The sequence below is a fragment of the Rhinichthys klamathensis genome, unplaced genomic scaffold, assembly GCF_029890125.1.
Source record: "Rhinichthys klamathensis goyatoka isolate OS25496 unplaced genomic scaffold, OSU_Roscu_1.1 h1tg000739l_1, whole genome shotgun sequence".
NCBI lineage: Eukaryota > Metazoa > Chordata > Actinopteri > Cypriniformes > Leuciscidae > Rhinichthys > Rhinichthys klamathensis.
The window spans coordinates 57022-79704 of NW_026607151.1; the positions used below are offsets into that span (position 1 = coordinate 57022).

The window sequence follows — 22683 nt, forward strand, 5'->3', positions numbered from 1 at the left end:
GTCCCGATGGCCAGTATGCCTTTGCACAATACTAAGTAAATTTATTTCGTTTGACAACTTAATGGCTGAGATGAGAAGACTTACCTCTATACTGGGCTTTCTTTTTATCTTGTTCCTTTCTCCTTTTCTTCCCTGTGCACGAGGGTTTTGACCGCTTCATTTTCGATCAACGCGCCAGCATTGCCTTGCCTAACCTAACGTAACGGAACTCAACGCAACTCCCCCCTCCCCCCATTAGGAAATGATCGACAATGATCAATTCAATCTAATAATTAAGTTGACAAGTAATTAAACGTGTGGCTGAGGGGCGCCTTATGATGATTATGTTTACTAAACATGTTAATAAACACGCCTGCGCCCCTTACACATTTGCCGCCCTAGGCGATCGCCTATAGCAATCGCCGGCCCTATATATATATATATATTTGTTAAAAAAAAAAAAAAAAAAAAAAAAATTATAGCCAGATTTATCTCATATTATGACATAAGCTAAATAAATGTTTGGCCCTGGCCCCCACCCGGTAGTTTACATACTAAACTATATATTTAAAAATTTAATTAATGTATAGCCTATAGTAATTGCCTTACAATGATTTAGCATTAAAGTGAGATAATAATAATCAAATATTATTCTTCATTACTATAATTGGGCCCCCCTGGACGTGCCTAGAATGCCTATGCATAAATCCGGGCCTGCTTGAAACTCATTTGATTTTTTCATGTGGAACACAAGGAGTTATCAAAATATCAAAACTGCTCTTTTACAGTATAAAATGCATGGAAAGCAAAGGAACCTGGGTTTAAATTCCGACCTGATATAGATTTGTATATACAGTTTTTTTTTTCATGTCTTGTCTTGCCTGGGGCACGACAAGTGAGCCAGAACTGCCTCTGGTGCTCCTTCAAAACAAAAGGTACATGACAACATTGAGTGGAATGGTGAGATTAAAAAGTAAGTGGACTGAACCCATGAAAACACAGTGAAGACTCTGCGGCGATGTCCCTTGACCAATACGAGCATCATGAAAATGCCACTGCAGTGAACCCGTTTTGATAAGCTCTAGTGTTGCCTGTCTGCACACTGTTTCTCAATGGGCTGTGCCATTGGTTAATAAAATTTTCCATCAGACCTCTCAGTTGCGCTTCCTGTTCTTAGCTGCATGTCAGTTGCCGTAGCTCGTCAGCTCAGGATTCGTGGAAGGCTTAGTCTTGCTGTGAACGAAATGCATTACATCTTTCTTTGTCATTTTTTTCCCTCCTCGCTTGATCTGACCCATTCAGAGGAGGCCAGCATGGTGCTCCTGTGTGATACCAGATCTTTTGCCCCACCTCGCCATGGGAGCTCAGCTGCTTTTGCCTCACTGAACCATGATACGTGTCATACAAGAAAGAGATCAGCTTCCCCACAGCACTGCAATTTCACTCAATAAACTTCTCCACTGTCAGAATACAAACCATTCAAATGCTCCCTCATGGGCACGAAAACTCGAAACCCTCAATCTTCACCCAGACCCTTGTGTTTTGCATGTCGAAGGCCGTCGAAAATCACAAGACACCTGCACGCTGAGCCTCCATCAATGCACATCTATTAAGGTCACAGATGCATCTCTGCCCCGGAGGCCGCTTTTTTTCCGCCAGTGCAAGACAAACATCTCTGGAGGTAAAACAACACTCTACTTCCGTTCTCCTGCCACTGACTGACTTTTGTTTTAAATATAAAACACAAAGCGAACGCTCCCTAAAACAAACTCTGTGTGGCTCCGTGACCCACTTATTCCCTTGGCCACACGGCTCAACGTCGTTCGAGCAGACGCTGCAAGATTAAATGCAGCCATACGGCCACTGGAACTGGAACAATACTCGCTCTTCCAGATGAGTGAGCAGAATGGTCCAACTCCTCACGTTTAATATACTGAAGCAGAGGCACCAGTCATCACTGTCTGCGCTGCAGCGATTTACTCGCTGCGATGCTACTCCAATGCTTTATTTAGACAATAACAAGCCAGAAAATGTGCATCAACACACATCAAACTGTGATAAGTGCAAACAGTCTGCGTATCCCAAGGAGTGCCATCTAAACAGAGCTGGCATGAAATAGGCACATCCGCAAACTGAAAAGTGTGAAAGTTAAGAAAGCAGAGAAGGAAAAAAGCAAGGGCACGTAGAGCACAGTTGTTCAGCGGTTGACGTGACCTGGATGGCAGCGAAAGGGATGAGCAGCCGCCACTGCGAGACAGAAGAGCCTCTATCTATGAGTGTATGCGGCGTGTGTGTGAAAGAGGGATGGAGAGAAAGCTTAGAATCAGATCCCAGTGTCAGCGTATCTTAGCAACCGTCTCCGTCTCCCAGGTGACAGGGACTAACATCACTTCCTGTCTGTGTGAGAATGTGTGTCTGTGTACTAAGAGGTCTGCACGTGAAAAAGCACACAAAACGTGCATGCTAGCGCAAACGCTCGACTGCTCTCTGACCGGAGGCTGTTTAATTCTCCTGAATGTCAGCGGTTGGTAACTCGCATTGTGCTCCCATGTTCCCATTACTGGTGCGATAGGTTCAGAACATGCATTCCTAATGTGACAGATATATAGTAATGTCGCACACAAAGCTTTAATGCCTCAGGGTGCACTGAAAGAATAAGCATGATGGGACAGTCACATTTAGTGATGGCCATACAAATAGTTTGCTCAGCACAAAAGATGGTTAATCAGGATTGTTCAGTGTCAGAATATGCATATACGTCCACACTGATCCAAGATATCTCCGTATACGTGTGGATTGTAGTCGTACATTGTGTCTGTGTCCAGCCTGATTATGTGTTATGCCAAGGAAAGCGTGGCCAAGTGCTGCCATCTGGTAGAACTACTTGGCACAGGGGTCCACTGTATGGTTCCATGACATATTGGAGTGGTTAATTTTAACGCTGTGACACCATTTGGCAGAATCAAGCGTTTTGCAACCTATCATTCAGTCTATTTAAGTCACTCGTCCGCCCCCATCACACCACTACTAGGTTAACAAACAAATACTTTGCCTTAAAGAGATAGTTCATTTACTCGCACTCATGTCATTCCAAACCTGTAGGACTCTTTCTTTTGTAGAGAGAAGAATGTTGGTAACTAAGTTTCGGTTCCCTTTGACTTTCATTGTATGGATATTGTTTGCCAGCATTTAAAATATCTTCTTTTTTGTTTAGAAGGAAAAAAAGAGAGAAATGCATACAGGTTTGGAACATGAAGGCGAGTAAATGATAAAATTAGAATTTTTGGGGTGAACTATCACTTTAAGGAAGACCTTGAATACAAAAATTGCTTGAGAAAATTAAGTTTATTTTATTTTCATAAAACAACATTACTTGATTTCAAAAGACAAATTAAGAAAAAGTAAAACTTTCATAAAAATAGAATAGCAACCGGATTCGAACTATTCATCTCGAGGCGAGAAGAGGTGTAGAATGACGAAAGAGCCTGTTTTTTTAAATGTCTTGCTCTTCGGTCCCATCTGTGTGAAAAATTGTGTTACCACTCACATGATACGGTGATAGGCTTGTGTTTAAATGCGTCAACGAATACATGAGTATCAAAATAATGTCCTGATCTCTAAACACCGATATTCGTCCCCTACGTACTTGCTTATAACTAAAAAGTAAAAAGAACAGAGCTTAGATGACTCTCGTATTCCATAATGAAACCTCTGAAGCAAAGAATGATGGGTAAAGTGGTCCTTAGATAAGGTCCATAAGAATTTCATCCTCCATGACACTCGAAACTGAAGGCATCCCAGGATTCTGTGCGACTGGCCCACGTGGACCTGTAGGGATCATCAGTGGACCTGTGGGAATGTGAAACTTATTAAATAAATGTCTAAAAAATCCAAGAGGTTTTAATAAAAAATGAAACAAAAATAGTTGTACAAACCACAGCAAATAAATGAAATCTCTTACACAATTAACAAGGTCACAGATGTGATAAAAATAAATTGTGCTAATGATACCATACTGGAAATTAAGTGTTACCTTGGTGAGGCTGCCTCCATTGAGCCTGCATCTGAGCGCCCCCTCCTGGTGCTGGATGGACCATCTGCTGGATGGGATGCATTCCCTGCATGCCCTGCATCCCACCCTGCTAAAGAGAGAGAGATGAGATGATGGCATATCAATGCAAGCCGAACTGTGATTGGAGAGATGAATCATGCATCTGCAAAACTCAGATGCGCGAGATTGCACTTACTCTCTCTCTCTCTCTGTACCGGGGCGACTTGCACGTACTGTGACTGGGTCACGAGCTTTGAGTATGCACACGAAGGGGACACGCGCGCGGGGGGGAGGGGGGTATGGTACGACCGTTTGATTGACGCATTTTCTGTCCAATGATTCTAGGTGGTCTTGGAAATGATTGGCTGGAGTTTTGAGTCCTGCCCGTTCCACGGATGATTAAATTGCTTAATTTTCATTTCAGTGCTTCTAACTCAGTGGCTGTAAGTAGGTTAGGAATAGGATTTCAAGTGATTTCGAAAAAATGGTCACAAAAGAAAATCACATACCCCACCTTTAACAATGACTTGTTTACAGGATATTTGGTGTATTCTACATTATTTAGGCATCTGAAACCTTATTAGTTTGACAGAATTATCTACTTCAAAGTCCCATGGGAAGTGAACGTGAATTTTCTTAACATTTTTACACTGAAAATGTTTATTTCCTAGTCCTAACAGACTCTTAATGATTTTGGCCATGTCTGAACGCCAGGTTTTTCCTGTCAGTCATCATTAGAACAAAACACATTTTACACATGGGGAAAAACTGATTGTTTTGTCCAGACTTTAAAGCTCTTGATCCTAACTTGTATTTCCCCTTATGATAATGTACCATAGTTCTTGTAATCTTACAATTGTAGCATTTGTTACAATAAGGCTATAATTACAGGTAAGGCCATTGATGAGGACTCATTACTATGCTTAGGCCAATGTTGACTTCTTTATTTTTGTATAGATCTATAGCATTTGTTATGAAAAATAGAAACCTACACATTTAGAAACTATAGCTAGCTACAACATGCCACAGTTGTAATAAAAATCTATAATCAAAAATATTATCTAATAAAAGTTCTACAAGTTAGTCAAAATGTATCACAAATAAAATAAAACGTGATAAATTATAGTATGAGTGGGTATGAGTCATGAGTAGTTTAAAAAGTTTCTAATTTATGTCTTTAATTTATGTGGCTGTTTTAGATCACGTTTGGCTTTCTCTATACCGTTTTAAAGTTGTAAATTCTCCATAAAAGGGTCCCACATTTTATTATCAGCGTCACAATAGGAACAGCTCGTGCAAATCTTGGAGCTTGCTGGTGAACAGTATAAGGTGATTCGCAAGCAGCGAAAGCATAAAATAAATAAACAGGGCTTCAGTTCGGACGGGAACTTAGGCTCTTAATAGATTGCTCATTCCCAGCTTTTATACCTGCTAATTCTAATGAATAATTATTAATAATAATTGTTATTGTAATTAAAGGTGCAGTATGTAATATTGACAGCTATTGGTTGAAATGGGTACTGCAATCCAAATTCTAAATATTGGAGAGAGTTGTTTCCCCCGCCCACTCCTCCTCAGACTCAATGCTCACGCGGGTTGCCAGATTGAGGACATGCAACAGAACCGAGCGCACTTGACAATGGAAGGCGAGGAGACTTGCAAGTTTATGAGTTGATTTATCACTGTTTTAATATGCTCCCGTTCATAGAGATTTTTAGATGGATGCCGAGGCTTTATATGTCGGGTGGACTTTGATCTCTGAGTTTGTTTGCTGGTTTCCATGGTTGCAATATTCTGTGTTTTCCACCAACTGGCAACTCGGGGTGTCGAAATACTAAATTGGCAATGTGTGGTATCGCACAGACCAAAACAAAAAACGTCATTTCGACACGGAACGTACATTTCACAGTAGAATAACTGGCTGTAGCATTGGTTTTCAGAGAAACGAGTGGAAGTGGTGTGGAAGGGCATCATGTGCTATTCACTGCACACACTTACAGGTTGTTGGCTGAGGAGGAGACTGCGGAGTTGGGGGTTTGCGCCTGGGTTTGGGAGCCGGAGCATGCCACCAGGAGCCTGGGCTTGAGCTTGGCCCTGATTGGGCGGAGCACCAGTGACTGGCGGCTGTTGATTGCCTGTTGCGGCTGCTCTCAGCTAATGGAAACCAAAATCACACACAGTGATGAAAAAAGAATGTAAGTGAACATTAGAAGGCACTGCTGTAAAACACTATATTACATAAGTGCTAGTTCTGTGTGAAAGAGCTGTGAATACAGACCACTGTACCTGTGTTAATGGTATTAAAGGGGACATTTTTCCCAGGAGTCCACTTATAATACAAGTCAAGGCTTCCTGCATCAAATACAGTTGTAACTTATTTGTTTACTTACATAACCATTTTCACTCTATTATATAGAATATAGATATTCAGAGTTTTGTTTGACACAGTTGGTAAACTGAAGTAAACTGGATATTCACAAGCAGAATTGTTTCTTCTAGGGATGGAAACCATTAGCCTGACTTCGTCATACTCATATTCTAGTCAGAATGTGAGTCTGATACTGCTCCAAAGGGCTTTGATTATGAGGCGTGTCTTAACCGAACCAGGAAAAAAAAAAAAAACTCTGCACTCAATTGGATAGACCTACAACCAATCAGAGCAACGCAGTAAGTGACGTATGTTGAGCTACGCATAGTTGTCAACAGAACTCAACTACACGCCCGCTGGAAGAAGTAGTAAAATAATGAGTGTTGCTTCTTTTACTTGGTCCTCCATGAGTTCGACCAAAGGAGAAACCACAACGACCACAGGGTTTTCATTGCGTCCCATCTTCTTAGCGACCATCGGAGAGGGCTGATAAATTAAACTTTTGCCGTAGGAAGGACGGCAAACACATCTTTCCGATCGACAAATGCCTTGATTGCAGTTCTCTGTTCGTCTTTTAAAATTAATGCGCTGTCGATTTCTTTTACAACAGACGCGATAGCAGAATCTATACATCTCAATTCTCCATCTGCAGTCATCTTTGAGGGAAACCAGTTCAACCCAAGCGCTCTTTGATAACGCGATGATTACGTAACTGCAGATCATCTGTCCATCATCGTATAAAGCCCGCCCTGGCAATTTGATTGGCCCGCCGATTTCTGAACCGATCATAATTACTCCTCAATGGATCGAGTCCAGACCGAACTTCCCGACCAAAAAATATTGTGGGCGGGGTTCGGGCTGGCATCCAGGCTAGGAAACCAAAGGAAAATGTAATGATTCCAGGTGCGGAATAAATGCAATTCAATATTACATAATACAAAACAATTGAGTAGCATATTTCATGCATTCGTTAATTACTTTTATAAATAAAATACTACTGACAAATTTCATCTGTATTTTAAACTAAGCGTTGTCATAAGAACAGAAACTAAACTGACTGAAGGCCCAACAGCCTTATGTAAAACATGTGACACACTGCTCGCGCAGAATGTTTTTGATTCATTAAAAATAACCAACTCGTCAGTCATCCATTCAGGAATCGGACTACATTGGTCTCGCAGTTTGATTTGTATTCACTTAAAAGAACCAACTCATGAGTCATTTATTCGAGAATGGGATGAACTGCACAGCACTGGTTGCTGTCTAACTGGGAGTTTATTGGACAGAATAAGCTGTAAAGCAGACCAGGCTTCATGTCAATGTGACACTATCCTCTTTCTGACCTTTAATCAGGCTGTATCTTTAAGACATCTATATGTAAATGACTTCTGTTATGTTTGGCTAACCTCTTAGCATTTGAAATGAGTAACAACTCCACTGTCTAGATGCTGAATACTGAAAAGGTGTTGATATGTAAATGAAAAGTAGGTGACTATGGCACATTTTTAATGACACGCTTTTGCATCTTAGTTTCATAAATGGACTAGACTACACTACCGTTCTAAAGTTTGGGGTCAGCATTTGTTTAAAAAAAAGAAGAAATTATTACTTTCATGTAGCAAAGATGTATTAAATCAAATTGGCCAGTAAAGATATTTGTTACAAAACATTTCAGAATCCAGAAAAATGTATGCAGGTTTCCACAAAAATATTAAGCAGCACAACTGTTTTTAAAATTGATAATAATAAGTAATGTTTCTTTATATTACTGTTTTACTGTATTTTTGATCAAATAGATGCTGCCTTGGTGATCACAAGAGACTTGTTTCAGAAATGTCCCCTTTAACACATGGCGCTGTTCACAAGATTGGTGCTGAAATGGCAGAAAATCAAGTGGTGAAATCCTGTGTTTGCAGGAATCGCGGTCCTGCGTGTGTGCATGCATGCGTGTATAATTGTGTTTCTGATTCTCACCATGTTGTTTTGTCTCTGCTGGTCCTCCATCAGTGTGACCTGACTGACGGAGGGCAAGCCCACCACCACAGACTGAGGCAGAAAGAGAGGGACAGAGAGGAGGAGACGAGGAGGGTTTAGAACAGCATGCACATTCCATCTCAGGCCGAGGAGAAATACAAACCGGGTGAGTGCACAGGGCAAGAGAGACAGAGAGAGAGAGAGAGCAGGGCAGGGGAGAGAAGAGAGGGGAAGAAGCACTGCTGGTTTACCTGCTGTTGCACGTTGCCATGCGTAACAGGGATGGGGCCCGGCGGTCTGTTGAGGAAGTTCTGATTGGACGGGACCTGTCCAGGTTGCATCTGACCAGCATTGTTCATCCAAAAAAAAAGGACATACAATGAATTACTGACAGAATTAAAACAAATGTGGCATAAGCACACTTCTCAAGCAAAATAGCTTTTTGGTTTCTCTGAAGTGTCCAAAAATGCAGGTCTTTTCATAATGGTGTATTTGTTTTCATTATTGTATGTTGTTACGCTAGAGTTCATGTGCATGCACATTTTCAAGTGTGTGACTGTGACCTTGTTCACACTAATACGTTGAAAACGCATATTTTTCCTCTCTGTTTTGGCCTTTCGTCCACACTGAGACGGCATTTTTGTCAACAGAGACGGAGCTTTTTGAAAATGCACTCCCAAGTGGATAAATTTGAAAATGTCGTTGAAAACGGAGGTATTCGAAAACAATGACACATTTTTAGTCATGTGAATCATATTGTACTGATAGATATCTATGTTTATACCCGGTATTGTGCCTGTTATGTTCTATTCACTTTCACACTGTTGATATGTTTCTTTGTACACTCTTCATATCACAGTCCTGCAAAGACGACAGAAAATATACTCCCAATTGCTGTTCTGCGGCAAAACATTAGGGCAGTTGCGTTTAGACCAAACCTATAATGGTGAGTGAGTGCGAACTGAACGCATCAGTGAATGGTGAAATATTTTGCAAAATAAAATGATCCTGGGAGAAGAATACCATGAGTACTTGATTATGTCTGTTCCGTCGGCATAATCCAAGCAAGCGTTTATGAGGCTTTTCGCATGCACAATAAGGTTAATTTGACTTTTTAGTGTGGCCATGAAACTTTTGGAAAATGCTTGAAAATACTAGTGTGGATTGAGAGCATTTTGAAACGAAAACGCAGTTTTCAAATGTAGGGTTCAATCCAAGTTATGCTCAATCAACAGCACTTGTGGCATAATGTTAATGTGCCAAGTCAATGTAATGGTGAGATGATTGCAATTGAAGTAAAAAGGGTCAGTTTGTCATTTTTACCGCCATTTTAGGGTTTAAGGCATTCCATTGTCATTGCAATGAAGTTGAAAAAACAGAGAAATTTACATAGAAAAGGTAAGTGATTTTTTTCACATTAAAATTATGTAATTTTAACATTTACGATTTGGCCTGTATGTGTCTCACTGTAACCCAGACATTTATTCATTTTTTTAAAAAAATTTAAAGAGGGACAAGTTGAAATTATTATAATTTTTTTGATATCAACATTATGTCCAGGGATGCAAAAAAAAGGTGAGACAGATCTGAGGAAAACCTTCATTGGGAATTTATTGCGAAAGAATAAGCTCCAAATTCCACATATACTTAACAAGTCTCACTGGCTCTTCAATTTTACTGGCTCTTTACTCAGAATATTCCTTGAGAGTGAAATTCAAGCATTTTTTCCAACAATGTCATGGTAAATCAGGGCCTTATGTTACCTCAGGTTACCTTTAGAATGGCTGGAATGATCCTCATTTTTTCTCCCCTTTCAATTAGTGATCATTGAAACTGTTAGCTGTTTAGCTGGCATGTTGATGCCAACCAGGACATGCGCCAGAGACACATGGATACAATTTTGCAATGTTGTCTTTAACCTTGTGGATCTTTGTTTTAAATTGGAAAAACTACATTTAACTCGCAATTAGCACTTAGAGAGTGTTAATGTTAGATGCTGTGTGCATTATGTGGGCAACAAATGCAAAACCAGAGACTTTTTCATTTTTAAATAAACTGTTAAATAACTTTTGTTATTTTACACGTAAACATTTTACAGAAACAAAAAGATTGTTTTACTTTAGATGTGGATTACATCACATCTGTGCATGTTTTTTGTGTATATTAACAATTAAAAAATTTTATGCTGCTTAGTTTGCATCATAAATAAGTGTGTTTATTTGTACTGAAAACAACACCATTTTGTGTGACTCACCGATCGGTGCTGCTGCACTTGTTTGTGGTTAGTGATGACCTGCCGAATACCATTGACGAATCCGCTTTGGTCATTAGGGATGAGTCCCATGAAGATCCTCTTCCTAGACGAGTACAGCAGCATCAGCACACGCACCTCACATGGAGCACTGTGGGGGAAGTGCACACAGCCAGCCTACACACACACACACACACACATATATATAGATACACATATACATCAAACTATGTGGCAATCCACACATCTAGACAGCACACACAAGTAGAGAGCTGACTGGAGAGCTGCCTGAGCCTGCATGATTATATTTGAAGACAGAATTAAAATGAACTAAGCAGCCATTTTCCAGACACAGATTGAACCTAAAACTGAATTTAATCAGTGTTAATGGTGATTCACTACTGACAGATCTCTTAGTCTGCGTCAAGGGATCTAGCTCCAGGGTAAAGGTTCATTTCAGACCCTTTCATTTTCAGAGGAAATGCTGGCTGTGTGAATTTGCTGATTTTTTTTTTTTTTTCATGAGACTTTTTTCCCCATAACTAAATGTGAAAATCTTTTTATTTTGCTGCAGTGACACTTAAAAGCAGAGGAAGAACTCCCCCAAGAGGCTGAAGAGCATTATTACACACTATCACATTCTCTTTAGTAGTCTGCAATGAGAAATACAATAAAAACACAGATATATGCATAGGCAACATAACAAATCTGTTCTATATGAGAAGTTATTAAGCCTGATTATTAATTCTTGAACTGACTGATGTAACTTACAGGAGGAGGTTATAAATACGATGCTGTTCATGTACTCACAAATCCATTGGTCATAATGCGATACAGTCCCTTCAAAGACTCCATATCTTTATTAGTGAAGAGAAACTGCACCATACGAGAGTTCCTGAATAGAGGGCCCAGAGTAGTCTATAGAAAGACAAGATGACATATGGATCATTGTATTAATAACCCATGTGACCCAGACATTTGACCAACACTTCAGAATGTGTATTAGGATGAAATTAACAAAAGCAGTTTGAATGCCAGTTTAAAGTCAATAGGAGATTATTTTTTTTTAAATTATCTAATTTAAATATTGATCTAATTTAAATACATTTATAGTATAAGTCTAATTATTTTTTAAAGGTATTAATTTGTACAATGAATAGTCTTTAAATTAACATTCTACTTATTTACTGTATTTAGCTTACTGTGTGTAGCAAGGAAGTACGCATAGTCAAACGCAGGGAGTGAATCAAAAGTAGAAGGACAAAATAACGAGCAGGAGAAAAAGATGGTGGAGAAAGGAGGACAAGGAGGAGAAGATAAAAGGGGGAGAAAGGGAATTATGAGAAAAAGATGATCAATTAATCAAGAGATGATTATTAAGGAAGAGGAGGAGATGATGATAGAGTAGAAAAGGAAGAGGAGAAGAAAAAGGAGAAAATGAGGTGATGATTAAAAGCATAGTCCACCTAAAAATGAAAATTAGCCCATGATTTACTCACCCTCAAGTCATCCTAGGTGTATATGACATTCTTCTTTCAGACAAATACAATTAGAGTTATATTAAAAAATGTCCTGGCTCTTCCCAGCTTTAAAATGGCAGTGAATTACTGTTTCTGTTTTGAAGTCCATAAAAGTGCATCCATCCATCATAAAAGTGCTACACGTGGCCACGTGATATTTTAAAGAATGTTGGTAATCAAACAGTTGACGGTAGCATTGACTTCCATAGTAGGAAAAAAAAAAATATGGAAGTCAATGGGGCCCATCAACTGTCTGGTTACCAGTATTCCTTAAAATATCTTCTTTTGTGTTCAACAGAAAGAATAAACTCATACAGGTTTAGAAAAACACAAGGTTGAGCAAATGATGACAATTTTCAATTTTGGATGAATTTATCACTTTAAGGTAGGGGAGGAAATGAAGGAGTAGAAAAAAGGAAGAGGAAAATATTTGGAGGAGGAAAAGAAAAGGTGCAGAAAAAGAAATGAGGAAGAGCATGAACAAATATAGACGAAGAAAAGGGAGGAGATGACGATTATGAAGAGGAGGAAATGATGGAGAGGAAAAAAGGAAGAAAGGATTGAAAAGGAGAAGAACAAAAATTAGAAGATGATGCAGGAAGAAGAAAAAGAAAAAAGGAAGAGAGGACAATGATGAAGAAATAGGAGATGACAGAGAAAATGGAGGAAAGAAAACACTGAAAGATAATGGAGGAGAAAAAGAAGAATGAAAAGAAATTGCTTCCTTTGCAAGCAGAGTAATGTATCCTGCAGGGAATGACAATGTTCACATTTACCAGGAGCTGCTGAGGGATGAGCTGCATGATCAGCTTCTGTGGCCACTGGTCTGTATTTCTGAAACAAAACACACCACGTCATTCTCTCTGTGCATCTCTACCATTTATCCTACATTATGCAAATCTGGGCAAAACGGGAGTAACTCACAGATTCTCCCCTTGGCTCACTTGGACCTGGCAGGGCAGGGAGCGTGTAAGTTTTGTGTTGGAGTCCACGGAGGAAGCCTTGGGCTTCTGCGGTGATTGATGGAGACAGAGGGAAAGGTGACAGGGGGAAGGAAAAAAGGAGAGGCAGAATAAGATGAAGAGGTTAACATACAGAGTAAAAAGACTTTGCTGGCAGAGATGGATGGTGGGACTCAAGGCAGGAGGTCTCGTGAAATAAACAACCTGTGTGTGCAACTTCCAACAAGAGAGATCGCACTGGCAACGGAACAGCTGCTACATTATTATGTCAATCAAAACAGTACAAGCAATGAGCAAACGAACCACAAAATAGCTAAATTTGCCTCAAGATCCCTGCAGTTTTTGAACACAAGAATATTTCCCCCAAGGAAACGTCTGATGGAACCTAATTTTTCAGGGCTTCGTTTAGACAGACTTGTTGACTCAAGCAAACAGCTATTCAATTTTGAAAATATACCAGATTTGCACATCCTAACTGCAAACCACCCTACAGTATCGCTGCAAAAGGACAGTGTGGATGAAAAGCAGGACTCATCTGCTGATCGACAGAGTTGTGGGGCAGAATTGCTATTGATTTAATTTACACAGCGCAGCTTGGCAGTGTTTGTGTTTGCGAATAGTGTACGATGAGCTGTGTGAACTCATCATCCAGATGGTGACTCCGCGACAGGCCTCAGCAACGGAGCGTGCCGCCATGCTTGATAAGCACGCATTGGTTTGCTGGCATGTTATTGACCAGATGGTGATAATGACCACGACGTGTGCGTCTGTGTTTTTGTTTCCTGATCATTTGTGTTGACCCATTGTCAAAGGAAAACATTTCAATAGTCGACTATGTGTTTGAGAACATTCATTGCTAAGACGCCCCCTGAGATGATCTCGTGGCCATTGTGGAATGGTCAATAGAGCTTCATTAATCTAAAGAGAGGGCATCTCCCGTAAATCAAACAGAAATCAAGAAACAGCATTGATTTCATTACAGTCTGCGCAAATGGCATCTCAGGCACAATACCCAAGGGTCACCTAACAATACATCAATGAAATGCGACTAGATAGCTTAAACAGTTTCAGTCTCAGTGAGCGAATCAATCTTTTACACACATCTAGAAAAGCCTACATTTTACAGGTAAGTTATGGGAGTCTTTCGGAAAGATTAATTGAGACACTAATCATGTCTCCTTATCCAGTAGGAAACCACAAACAAAACACCCGTCGCACACCTGCTTGGTGCAGGCAGTTGTTTAGGACACAATTCATACAACGCTGTCGTATCTTGCAACAGTGTTATTTAAGTATTATTGATATACTTTTTTTTTTATTTAATACTACTTCCTTTTAATTTTAGTTTACGTTTTAGTTTGTTTATTTGCTTTGTCCTTTTTTAATTTCTTACATATTTAGCTTCAATTTATTTTTATTTCAGTTTTAGTATTTTTTTTTTTTTTTTTTTTTTTTTACTTTTATTCCAGCTTTATTTCAATAAAGAAAATGATTTTTAGTAGTTTTAGCTATTGTTAAAAATAACAACACTGGCTTGTTATTAGCAACGTTAAGAAAGGTTATTCATAATTTTGGGGCATTTTCTGTTCTTACTTGTACTAAACCATATAATCCAGACTAATCACAGTTCAGTATAGAAATATTACAGTAAATAGTTTCCCATCCACATATTTATTTAGCAAATTGTGGTATATTGCGTTAAAAAAAGTGATGTAATCGCTCGCTGCTCGCATAAAGCTTGCCAAAAGTAATGATTATAAATCTGTCTGGAAAAAAAAACAGAAAGGAAACTGAACATTTTGATAATTAATTAATAAACTAGTGTTTTTTTTTGTCAGCATCAGCTGCAAAGACGTAGTTGAAAATGCTGACTCGTCACCTCCTCAGTGTAGTGGACGCACCTTTAGAGAGAAAAGGATGTTTCATACAGATTACATAATCAAAGAGTATTTGTTTTCGATTTGAATTGGTTTATTTAAAAGTAGACATTTCAAAATGTCTAGACATATTTCTAATGTCTGTGAGGCAAGTATACGCTGAGTTTCAGTTCATTTTTGTGACACAAGATGGCAGAAAGAGCACCCTGGTTGTTTTCTTTATTTTACAAAAGCACAAAGTAGACCCTTTACAGTTTCGAATGTTGTTTTACTCTTTACTCTTATATGACAAAAAATGACGAAGTATGTTAAGTTCTTTCCGCTGTCATCAGGAAAAAATTACTGCGCCTGCTCCTCCAGGAACACTTGGATATGTGCCAATAATAGAACATTTATCGAGGTTAACGTTGGAGCGAGCGGCCATGTAAAGTGTGCAAATGTTAGGCTACTACTAGGTTTCAAATGATAAGCCACAGTTAGGCTGATGAGTGATAGGCAAACCTTTCGATTTCCTGCCCGACGCACTGCAATTACCATATGGACCAGCTTTGTTACGATCTGTCCGTCATGGACTACGTGACTTTGCCACTTCCAGTAGATTTTTTTTTTAAACTAATTTAAACTTTGGTCGACTAAGCGTCTTCTTATCGACTAACGTTTGGTCATTTATTAGGGGACGCCCTACTAATCACCATTCAGTGTGCAAAAATTACCATGACATCACTAGTATAAGCTTCTCACCTCCTGCCATTCTAGAACTCCACTCCACGCCACAATCTTGTTGGCAACACCCTGCTGTGCCCCAGCCGTGGGCGCAGGTACAGCAGTCTGGAAAATAAGAATTTATTGATAGGGCAAGAGCATGATAAAGAGGAAGAATCCAAATGAAACAGTATCCACAGAAATACATTTCTCAAGTCTGACCATGCCAGGCTGAGTTGGTGGAGGTGTCTGCTGATTGTTGGGCTGCTGCTGAGGGGCCTGAGGAGGTTGCTGGTTGGGTGCGGGCGGGCCTGGTGGTGGGACTTGTGGTTGCTGTTGGGGCTGCTGAGGTGGAACTTGCTGCGTTAACACTGGCGGTGACACTGTGGTAACTGTAGATAGGCTGGGTTTACCCCCTGATGGGAGAACTGGTGGTTGGCTGAAAGGTGGAGTTGGCATTTGAGGAACTGCAAACAAAACAAAAACAACTCAGTAAATGGTGTTTCATATACAGACAATAGGTAAAGCAGGAACACAGCAGAAAATCCAAGACGCAGAAATAAAATTTTGACTCACATCGACTCTTCTGCTGCTGATTTGCAGCTTCTAATGCCTTCTGTGCTGCATCATGGGCAGCGTTTAGAGAGGGATTCTATGGGCAGAGAGTGTGAGAGTGTTTTTGTGTGTGTGTGTAACAGAAGGACAACAGTCATGAGGCCTCATCATTAGTGTGCACAGCCTCATTTGAAAACAAAGCCAGATCTTTCCACAGAATACAAATGCATTCATGCACATCTTATCTACCACTTAGATCTATTCAAATGAGATTATAACAGCTGTTAGTCTTATCTTAAGAATCAAAATGAGGCTGTGTATTACCAATAATGTGCTTCCAATTAGGCACAGAAAGGTTCAGAATGAATAGACTGCTCTACATCACTGAAGCAATGAGACAGAGACAAAAATTAACCTTTTACTTCACCTGCCAATGGTAAGTGAACTGAGACAATTAATCGCTCATTAAAACGGCATATATTTTTGCTGTCCCTATTTTCCCTGTGCCAAACAGTGCAGACTGGCATCTCACTCACACCATCATATACATTTCTTGGATCTGAACGACTTTGAGATCTACTGTGATTTTGTTACGCACACACTTTTTAATTAGAGCTTTAATTGAATTGAATGGAAATGAGTAATTCTATTCATTTCTATTAACTGACACACACCTGGTATGGAAGGGCTGTACTCATCTGAGGAGGAGTCTGGGCTACAGTCCCCAGAGGAGAATGGGACACAGGCAGAGACTGAGGTGGCAAGACAGGTTTAAGGGAGACTGGACCAGAACCTCCTCCAGGAGCAACTGGACACACACACACACACACACACACACACACACACACACACACGTAACAAAGCATTAACCAGAGCAAATCTAATACTACTAGAGGTCTAAAGGTTTACAGTGATAATGTGGCGATATCTATCGGTGATGTGAACGATATGTATTGCAATATAGAGTTAGTTTTATCCAAGTCACATCCTCATTTCTGTACCTCCATTTAAAGTCCATTCCACTAAAATGTACAAAGATTCAAAAACGGTCATAAAGGCATCGTCAAAATAATCAAACGAGCTGTTTAATCCAAGTCTTCTGAAGAGACACGATGGCTTTATATGATCAGATTTACTGATCAACGCACATACTGTAGTAAACATGGACGTTCAAATGTACATGCGTGTGAGACAAGTGAGAACGCCATGAGGGTGAGTAAATAAAGACAGCATTTGAATTTTTGGTTGAACTAACCCTTTAAAGTTTGAGAACAGTCATTTTGATACACTTTGCGATTAGAACTGTGATTGGTTGTACTGATCATTTGAAACCCATGTGCTGTAGTCAGTGACAGTGCAGGCTTACGTGTCCAACAAATTCTGTATTTTCAGCTTCAGAATCATGAATATTTTATTCTAGTGTTACCATTTAACATTTTAATCAGCAGTACATTTTTGTTAACTTTTTATCATACGTCTTAGAAGGAAGAAGTAACAAGTAAATGTAAATGGTTTAAAGTAGTAAAAAAATGTGGCTTAAAGTATTGCAATTGTATTGTGAGTTCAGAATTGTATTAAATCGTGACATGAGTCTCGTTACACCCCTAAATAATACAATAAAATACTATTTTATCTCCTCCCATGTGCCAAAATAGGGCTGTCCACCTGCTGACAAAAACTGTTGAGGATATATCACAGCACATTCATAAACACATCAAGGCAAGTGTCTTTCTTACCAGGAAGTGCAATGCCCCTGACTAACACCATGTGAAAGGGGTCTTGACTGTAGTCTGGGTGTGAGGATTCTGGTGCACCTGCTACCGAAGATGCTCGTTCAAAAAGAGAGCGAAGCGCTGGAAGTTTTCTTGGGGCAATTACAGAAAAATGGATCCCCCGCTACAGCCACAAAAAAAAAAGTAAATAAATAAATAAAAATGATTATAAATTCATTAATTACATATGAGAAACAGACACCACCTTCTATAAATAAATGGCTCAGCTTAAAATTTGTCAAGACTACACAGTGGAAAAAATAACATAATAACACATCATATTGTAGACTATGATAGCATCAACCAGTATGACCAGTATCAAGGCAAATACATTACATTACAAATAGTCTATCATTACATCACAAATAGGAAATAAATAACTGAACAAACGAATGCAGTGCAGACTCACGTCACGTATGATCTGGACCAGGCTGTCTGCAGTGCAGCCTGTATAGCTGACGCTCTCCACAGCCGGTAGTAAGTATGGAGGAGAATTACACAGCAGCACACAAACCTTGTGGGTCTGACCACTAAAGAGAAAAACAATAGTTAAGTTTCCATCCACCTTTTTGTGCTATTCAGTTATCGACAAAATGAAAATGCTTTAAAAAATGTTTGCGAACATTTGCTGTCTCCAGCCCAGCCTGTTTACATACAATTGGTCTTTTGCTGATAAAATGGTGTGCGTGATGTCATCCCTAAAAATGCATTGTCACATAAGTTTAGTATCGCAAACAAAATCTGCCCTTGAGCTGTTTACATACATCATTTTGTCTGCAACACAAATTATATTGCATCTTTCACATCCTAAATCTTAGTAAAATGGAGAAATAAGACAGCAGAATTTTGATTCCACAGAACAAGTTCAAGAACTCACATTTGCTCCCTCATCTTTTTGAAGTCGTCAAAGAGCTGCAGGGCCACAGAAAGACCCTCAGCTATGAGACTGCAGCTCTCTGCTCCGCCTCCCATGAATCTGTGCAAAAAGCATCATCGTAAGCATTTAAAACATGAAAGTCTTTAAAGCAGATATACACCAGGGTTTCCCATACATGCATTAATTTGTGGCGGCTCGCCACAATATCAACGCTGACCGCCGCGGATTGATTTTCAGATTTTTTAACTATTTAATATGGGTAAATTGTATTTTATTGTAGAGCTGCGCGCAGCTTTCTCCCTCCCTCCCCCTCTCACAAACTGACAACGGAGACGCGAATAGCCCTTCCCCTCCTCTTCGAGCACGATCTGAATCAAAACATGAGATTGTTGCCGGTGCTTATTCCTCCAGAATCAATCCGGAGTTTAATGGTTAGTATAATGAACACTATAACTGAGAAGTTAATCTATGTTAAATGCTGTCGCGTTTCCATTACAGATTCGCGCTTGCGAAATGACGGCGTTTCCATTAAACGATGTTATGCGACTAAAACGTCATTTTTTCCTATCGTGATCAGTCATTCCAAAAATCATGGCAACGGATGTTGGTTGGTTTATATTTAAAACACAGCCACCGCACTAGACATTATTATTATTATTAATGTAAAGAGACGTAGTCCTAAGCGTGATATCCAAGCATTAATGGCAAGGAAAGACCCTTATACTGTGAGCGGCACATGTGAGGTGTTTTCTCACTTATTTCTGCTCCGAGGTCTTGATTGTGGCATTTCTTTGAGGTTTAGAAGCCAGTATTCCTGTATTTGGTCTTTAATGAATTTAATAAAGAACTCTGTCTCGTATTCTGTCCAAACACACATTTTGGGTATCTATACTTTACTGGAGTAGCCTAATTGTTTTTCAGCCGACTTTTTACTTCTACTCCTTACATTTTCACGCAATTATCTGTAGGCTACTTTCTACTCCTTACATTTTAAAAATAGCCTTGTTACTGCTTTTTCGTTTCGGCTTGTTTTCATTTCTGCTTGTAATCGAAAAAAAAAAAAAAAAACTATCCAGATAAATCGCGCCATCTGGATAGAGTGCATTTGATTGTGGTTGGATGAGAAGTATAAACATATTCCGGTTTGTACGGTGCATCGCACCTGCAACATTGTTGCCATTAGCTAAATCAGAGCTCTCAAGTGTCACGCATTGAGCATCACAGTCACTCATTTCGGTCTTTTGTATTTCTCTCGCGGAAAAACTGTTTATAATATATTTAATATGCCACAGTGCCCAAAATGTCTCCGGCCGCGCCGCTCTCACTATGGAAGCGGCAGGAATCAAGCGCGTATCCCCTGGAGTTCTGCAGTCGAGCCTGCCACTTATCAGCCAATCAAAAATAAGAAAGGGCTACACAATAGCCAATCAGAAAATAGCACTATTGTATCTGGGTAAGATTTAACGCAACCAAAGAAAAAAAGCATATCCTGGAATTGTGATTCTGTCACTCCTGCTGCCTGTCTTTAAAACTTGAGAGCCCTGCTATATAATTGAGCATAGTACATACCAGGAAGGTATCAATCAGGAAGGTATCAATCAGGATTATGAGTTATTTTTATTTTTTGATTAATCACTTGGATTAATCATTTATTTTGACAGCAATAATGTTTAGTGTATAGACAAGACAACCATACAAGGGTATTTGTTACTAAGCCTGCCCTGGGTACACCAATTTTCTTGTCCGTTGCCCTCACAGATTCCTCCAGCTAAGCTTATGTACATTTATATTCCAATAAAGGTTATTGATAACATGCTTCTATGTTGAGAGAGACTTTTTGCACCATTACAATACATATAGGCCCCTGTGGCGCGGCCTAAGCTTTTGTCCTTTATGCACCCATCAAACCCCCCCCCCCGCCACCCCCCGGTCCCCAAACACCACACCACCGCAAATAGAATCTAATTCTGTGGGAAACACTGTACACTCATAACTAACAGATCATCTAAACATCCAAGAGCACAATTTTATCTCAGAATTCCAATTGTAAAATGCAAATGTGATGGAAGCCCTTACTGGATGCTGTCAATCCAAGAGACAAACTCGAAAGCTGAGCTGGTTGGAGCGTGGCACTGGACGTAGGATTCTGGAGCACAATCCACCGTGTTGAAGACCACCAGTCCATACTGAGTGCCACCATACTGATAAAGGAAAAAGATCATTAGATGGGATATCTGAAATGATAGCAGTAATGAAAAGAGAAAGTGTAAACGGCTTCATCCAACTCACATCTCCTCCAAAATCAGTTTCAGCAGGTGGTCCTCCATTAAAATACCTGTGATCACAAAGTAGATCGGTAAAGAAGTCTAACAAGTGTCAGAATGAATAAACAGGTGATGGCTCTTACTCTATAGTCGGTAGTATGTAATTTTTCCGAAGTGATTCAAAATATGGACCAAGGTTTGCAGTTCCCTCTATGACAAACACTACATCTGACACCTGATTCAACCCAGACTTGGAGGTGGGGTCCATATGGGTCACCTTGGGTCTGCAAGCAAGACAGACATTAGATCAATTTCATACGGAACATTTGCTGTAAGTATTAAATAGCATTATTGTAGTGCACTTGCACTTAATGTTTAATGTGACTACCGGTATTGACTCTAAAGCAGTGTTATGTATTGTTATTTTGTATTTTACTGTTAGTTTATTATCATGTCTATTCTAAAATCTAGGGTACCGAACCATGACATACACATTTGGTCTTAAAACCTAGTCAAACGCCTACAAAGGCATTTTTTGTATGATTCAATGATTCAGTCCGTGTCAAAAAAAGATTTGAAAGCCTCATTTTGGCTAATATATATATATATTTTTCTCTTCTCATCCAATTAAACAGTAAATTCGTAGAAGGATAATGCAAATACAAATAAACTAAAACATACAACGTAAACACATTTAAGTATTAACGTTACACATACAAGTATTAGCGTGTTTTAAGTTACGTTAACGTTAGCCGTTATCCTCAAATGCTAATTTAGCTCATGTGTCTTACCTGCTAGTATAAGTAGATCTGACTTTTAATAAGAATAAAACGGACTGATACAGTCATTGACATTGATTGTATGTACACCAGCCGCCTTTAGTTGTATTACGAAAGCTTCATCTGAACGTCGTTCATGTGGTTCGTAATGACAACAAATATCGTGATTTAAGCTCGGCAATCGACAATCCGGTCTGGTCTTAGATCCGGAAAATGACTGGGTTGGTGAATCGATTCATGAGTGATCGATTTTTCTACCAAGAGTATGTAAATTTCAAACCCACCTCAAACATAACTAGGCATCCATCAAAAAACATCCATCCATCCATTATTTATTCTATATATGTCTTTATTAGCAACCTACTTAGTTACTTAGTTTTACTTACCTAAACCTTTTGTTCAATCTTACGTTAAATTAAGATATTTTATCTATTTTTTATGGGATGTATTGATGCTTTTTGTAATGCGTTTTCATTGTAATGCACTTAAAGATGCATTTCTTTTATGACAGGTCTAAAGTAGCCCTATATTATTTTCACCTGCTATGTCTAATCTGGCCACCTGCCTAGATCACAGAGCTGAGCTAATTATTAATAGTAGTATATAAAGGGTTTCTAATGGGCATTACAACTGGGCTTTACATTATTTTACTTTAATAAGAAATTATATTTTTAATAATCTTAAATCTCATAAACGTATATTATTATTATCATCATCATCATCATTATTATGCATACAACGGTTTCTAAATT

At 39.3% G+C, this 22683-nt stretch overlaps 1 protein-coding gene across 5 annotated transcripts; it reads right to left on the minus strand.

Annotated features, from left to right (window-relative positions):
• Positions 1–3305: 3305 nt before the first annotated feature.
• med25 (mediator complex subunit 25) lies at positions 3306–22090 on the minus strand. Of its 5 annotated transcripts, none has more exons than XM_056242667.1 (20): positions 21944–22090; positions 21296–21436; positions 21178–21223; positions 20965–21089; positions 18889–18987; positions 18421–18541; positions 17976–18135; positions 16914–17047; positions 16261–16336; positions 15907–16151; positions 15724–15810; positions 13068–13150; positions 12920–12977; positions 11434–11541; positions 10627–10800; positions 8624–8713; positions 8373–8444; positions 6029–6184; positions 4013–4121; positions 3306–3828 (listed from the first exon to the last, which is right to left on the minus strand). In XM_056242667.1, exons 2-20 carry the CDS (start codon positions 21418–21420, stop codon positions 3722–3724), a joined length of 2175 nt encoding a protein of 724 aa, XP_056098642.1. In that variant the 5' UTR covers positions 21421–21436; positions 21944–22090; the 3' UTR covers positions 3306–3721. The 5 variants fall into 5 exon arrangements, with proteins under 5 accessions (XP_056098642.1, XP_056098641.1, XP_056098639.1 ...); XM_056242666.1 differs by having other exon boundaries at positions 4013–4118; positions 13068–13153; positions 21944–22089; XM_056242664.1 differs by having other exon boundaries at positions 13068–13153; positions 21944–22089.
• Between the last annotated feature and the right edge of the window lie 593 nt (positions 22091–22683).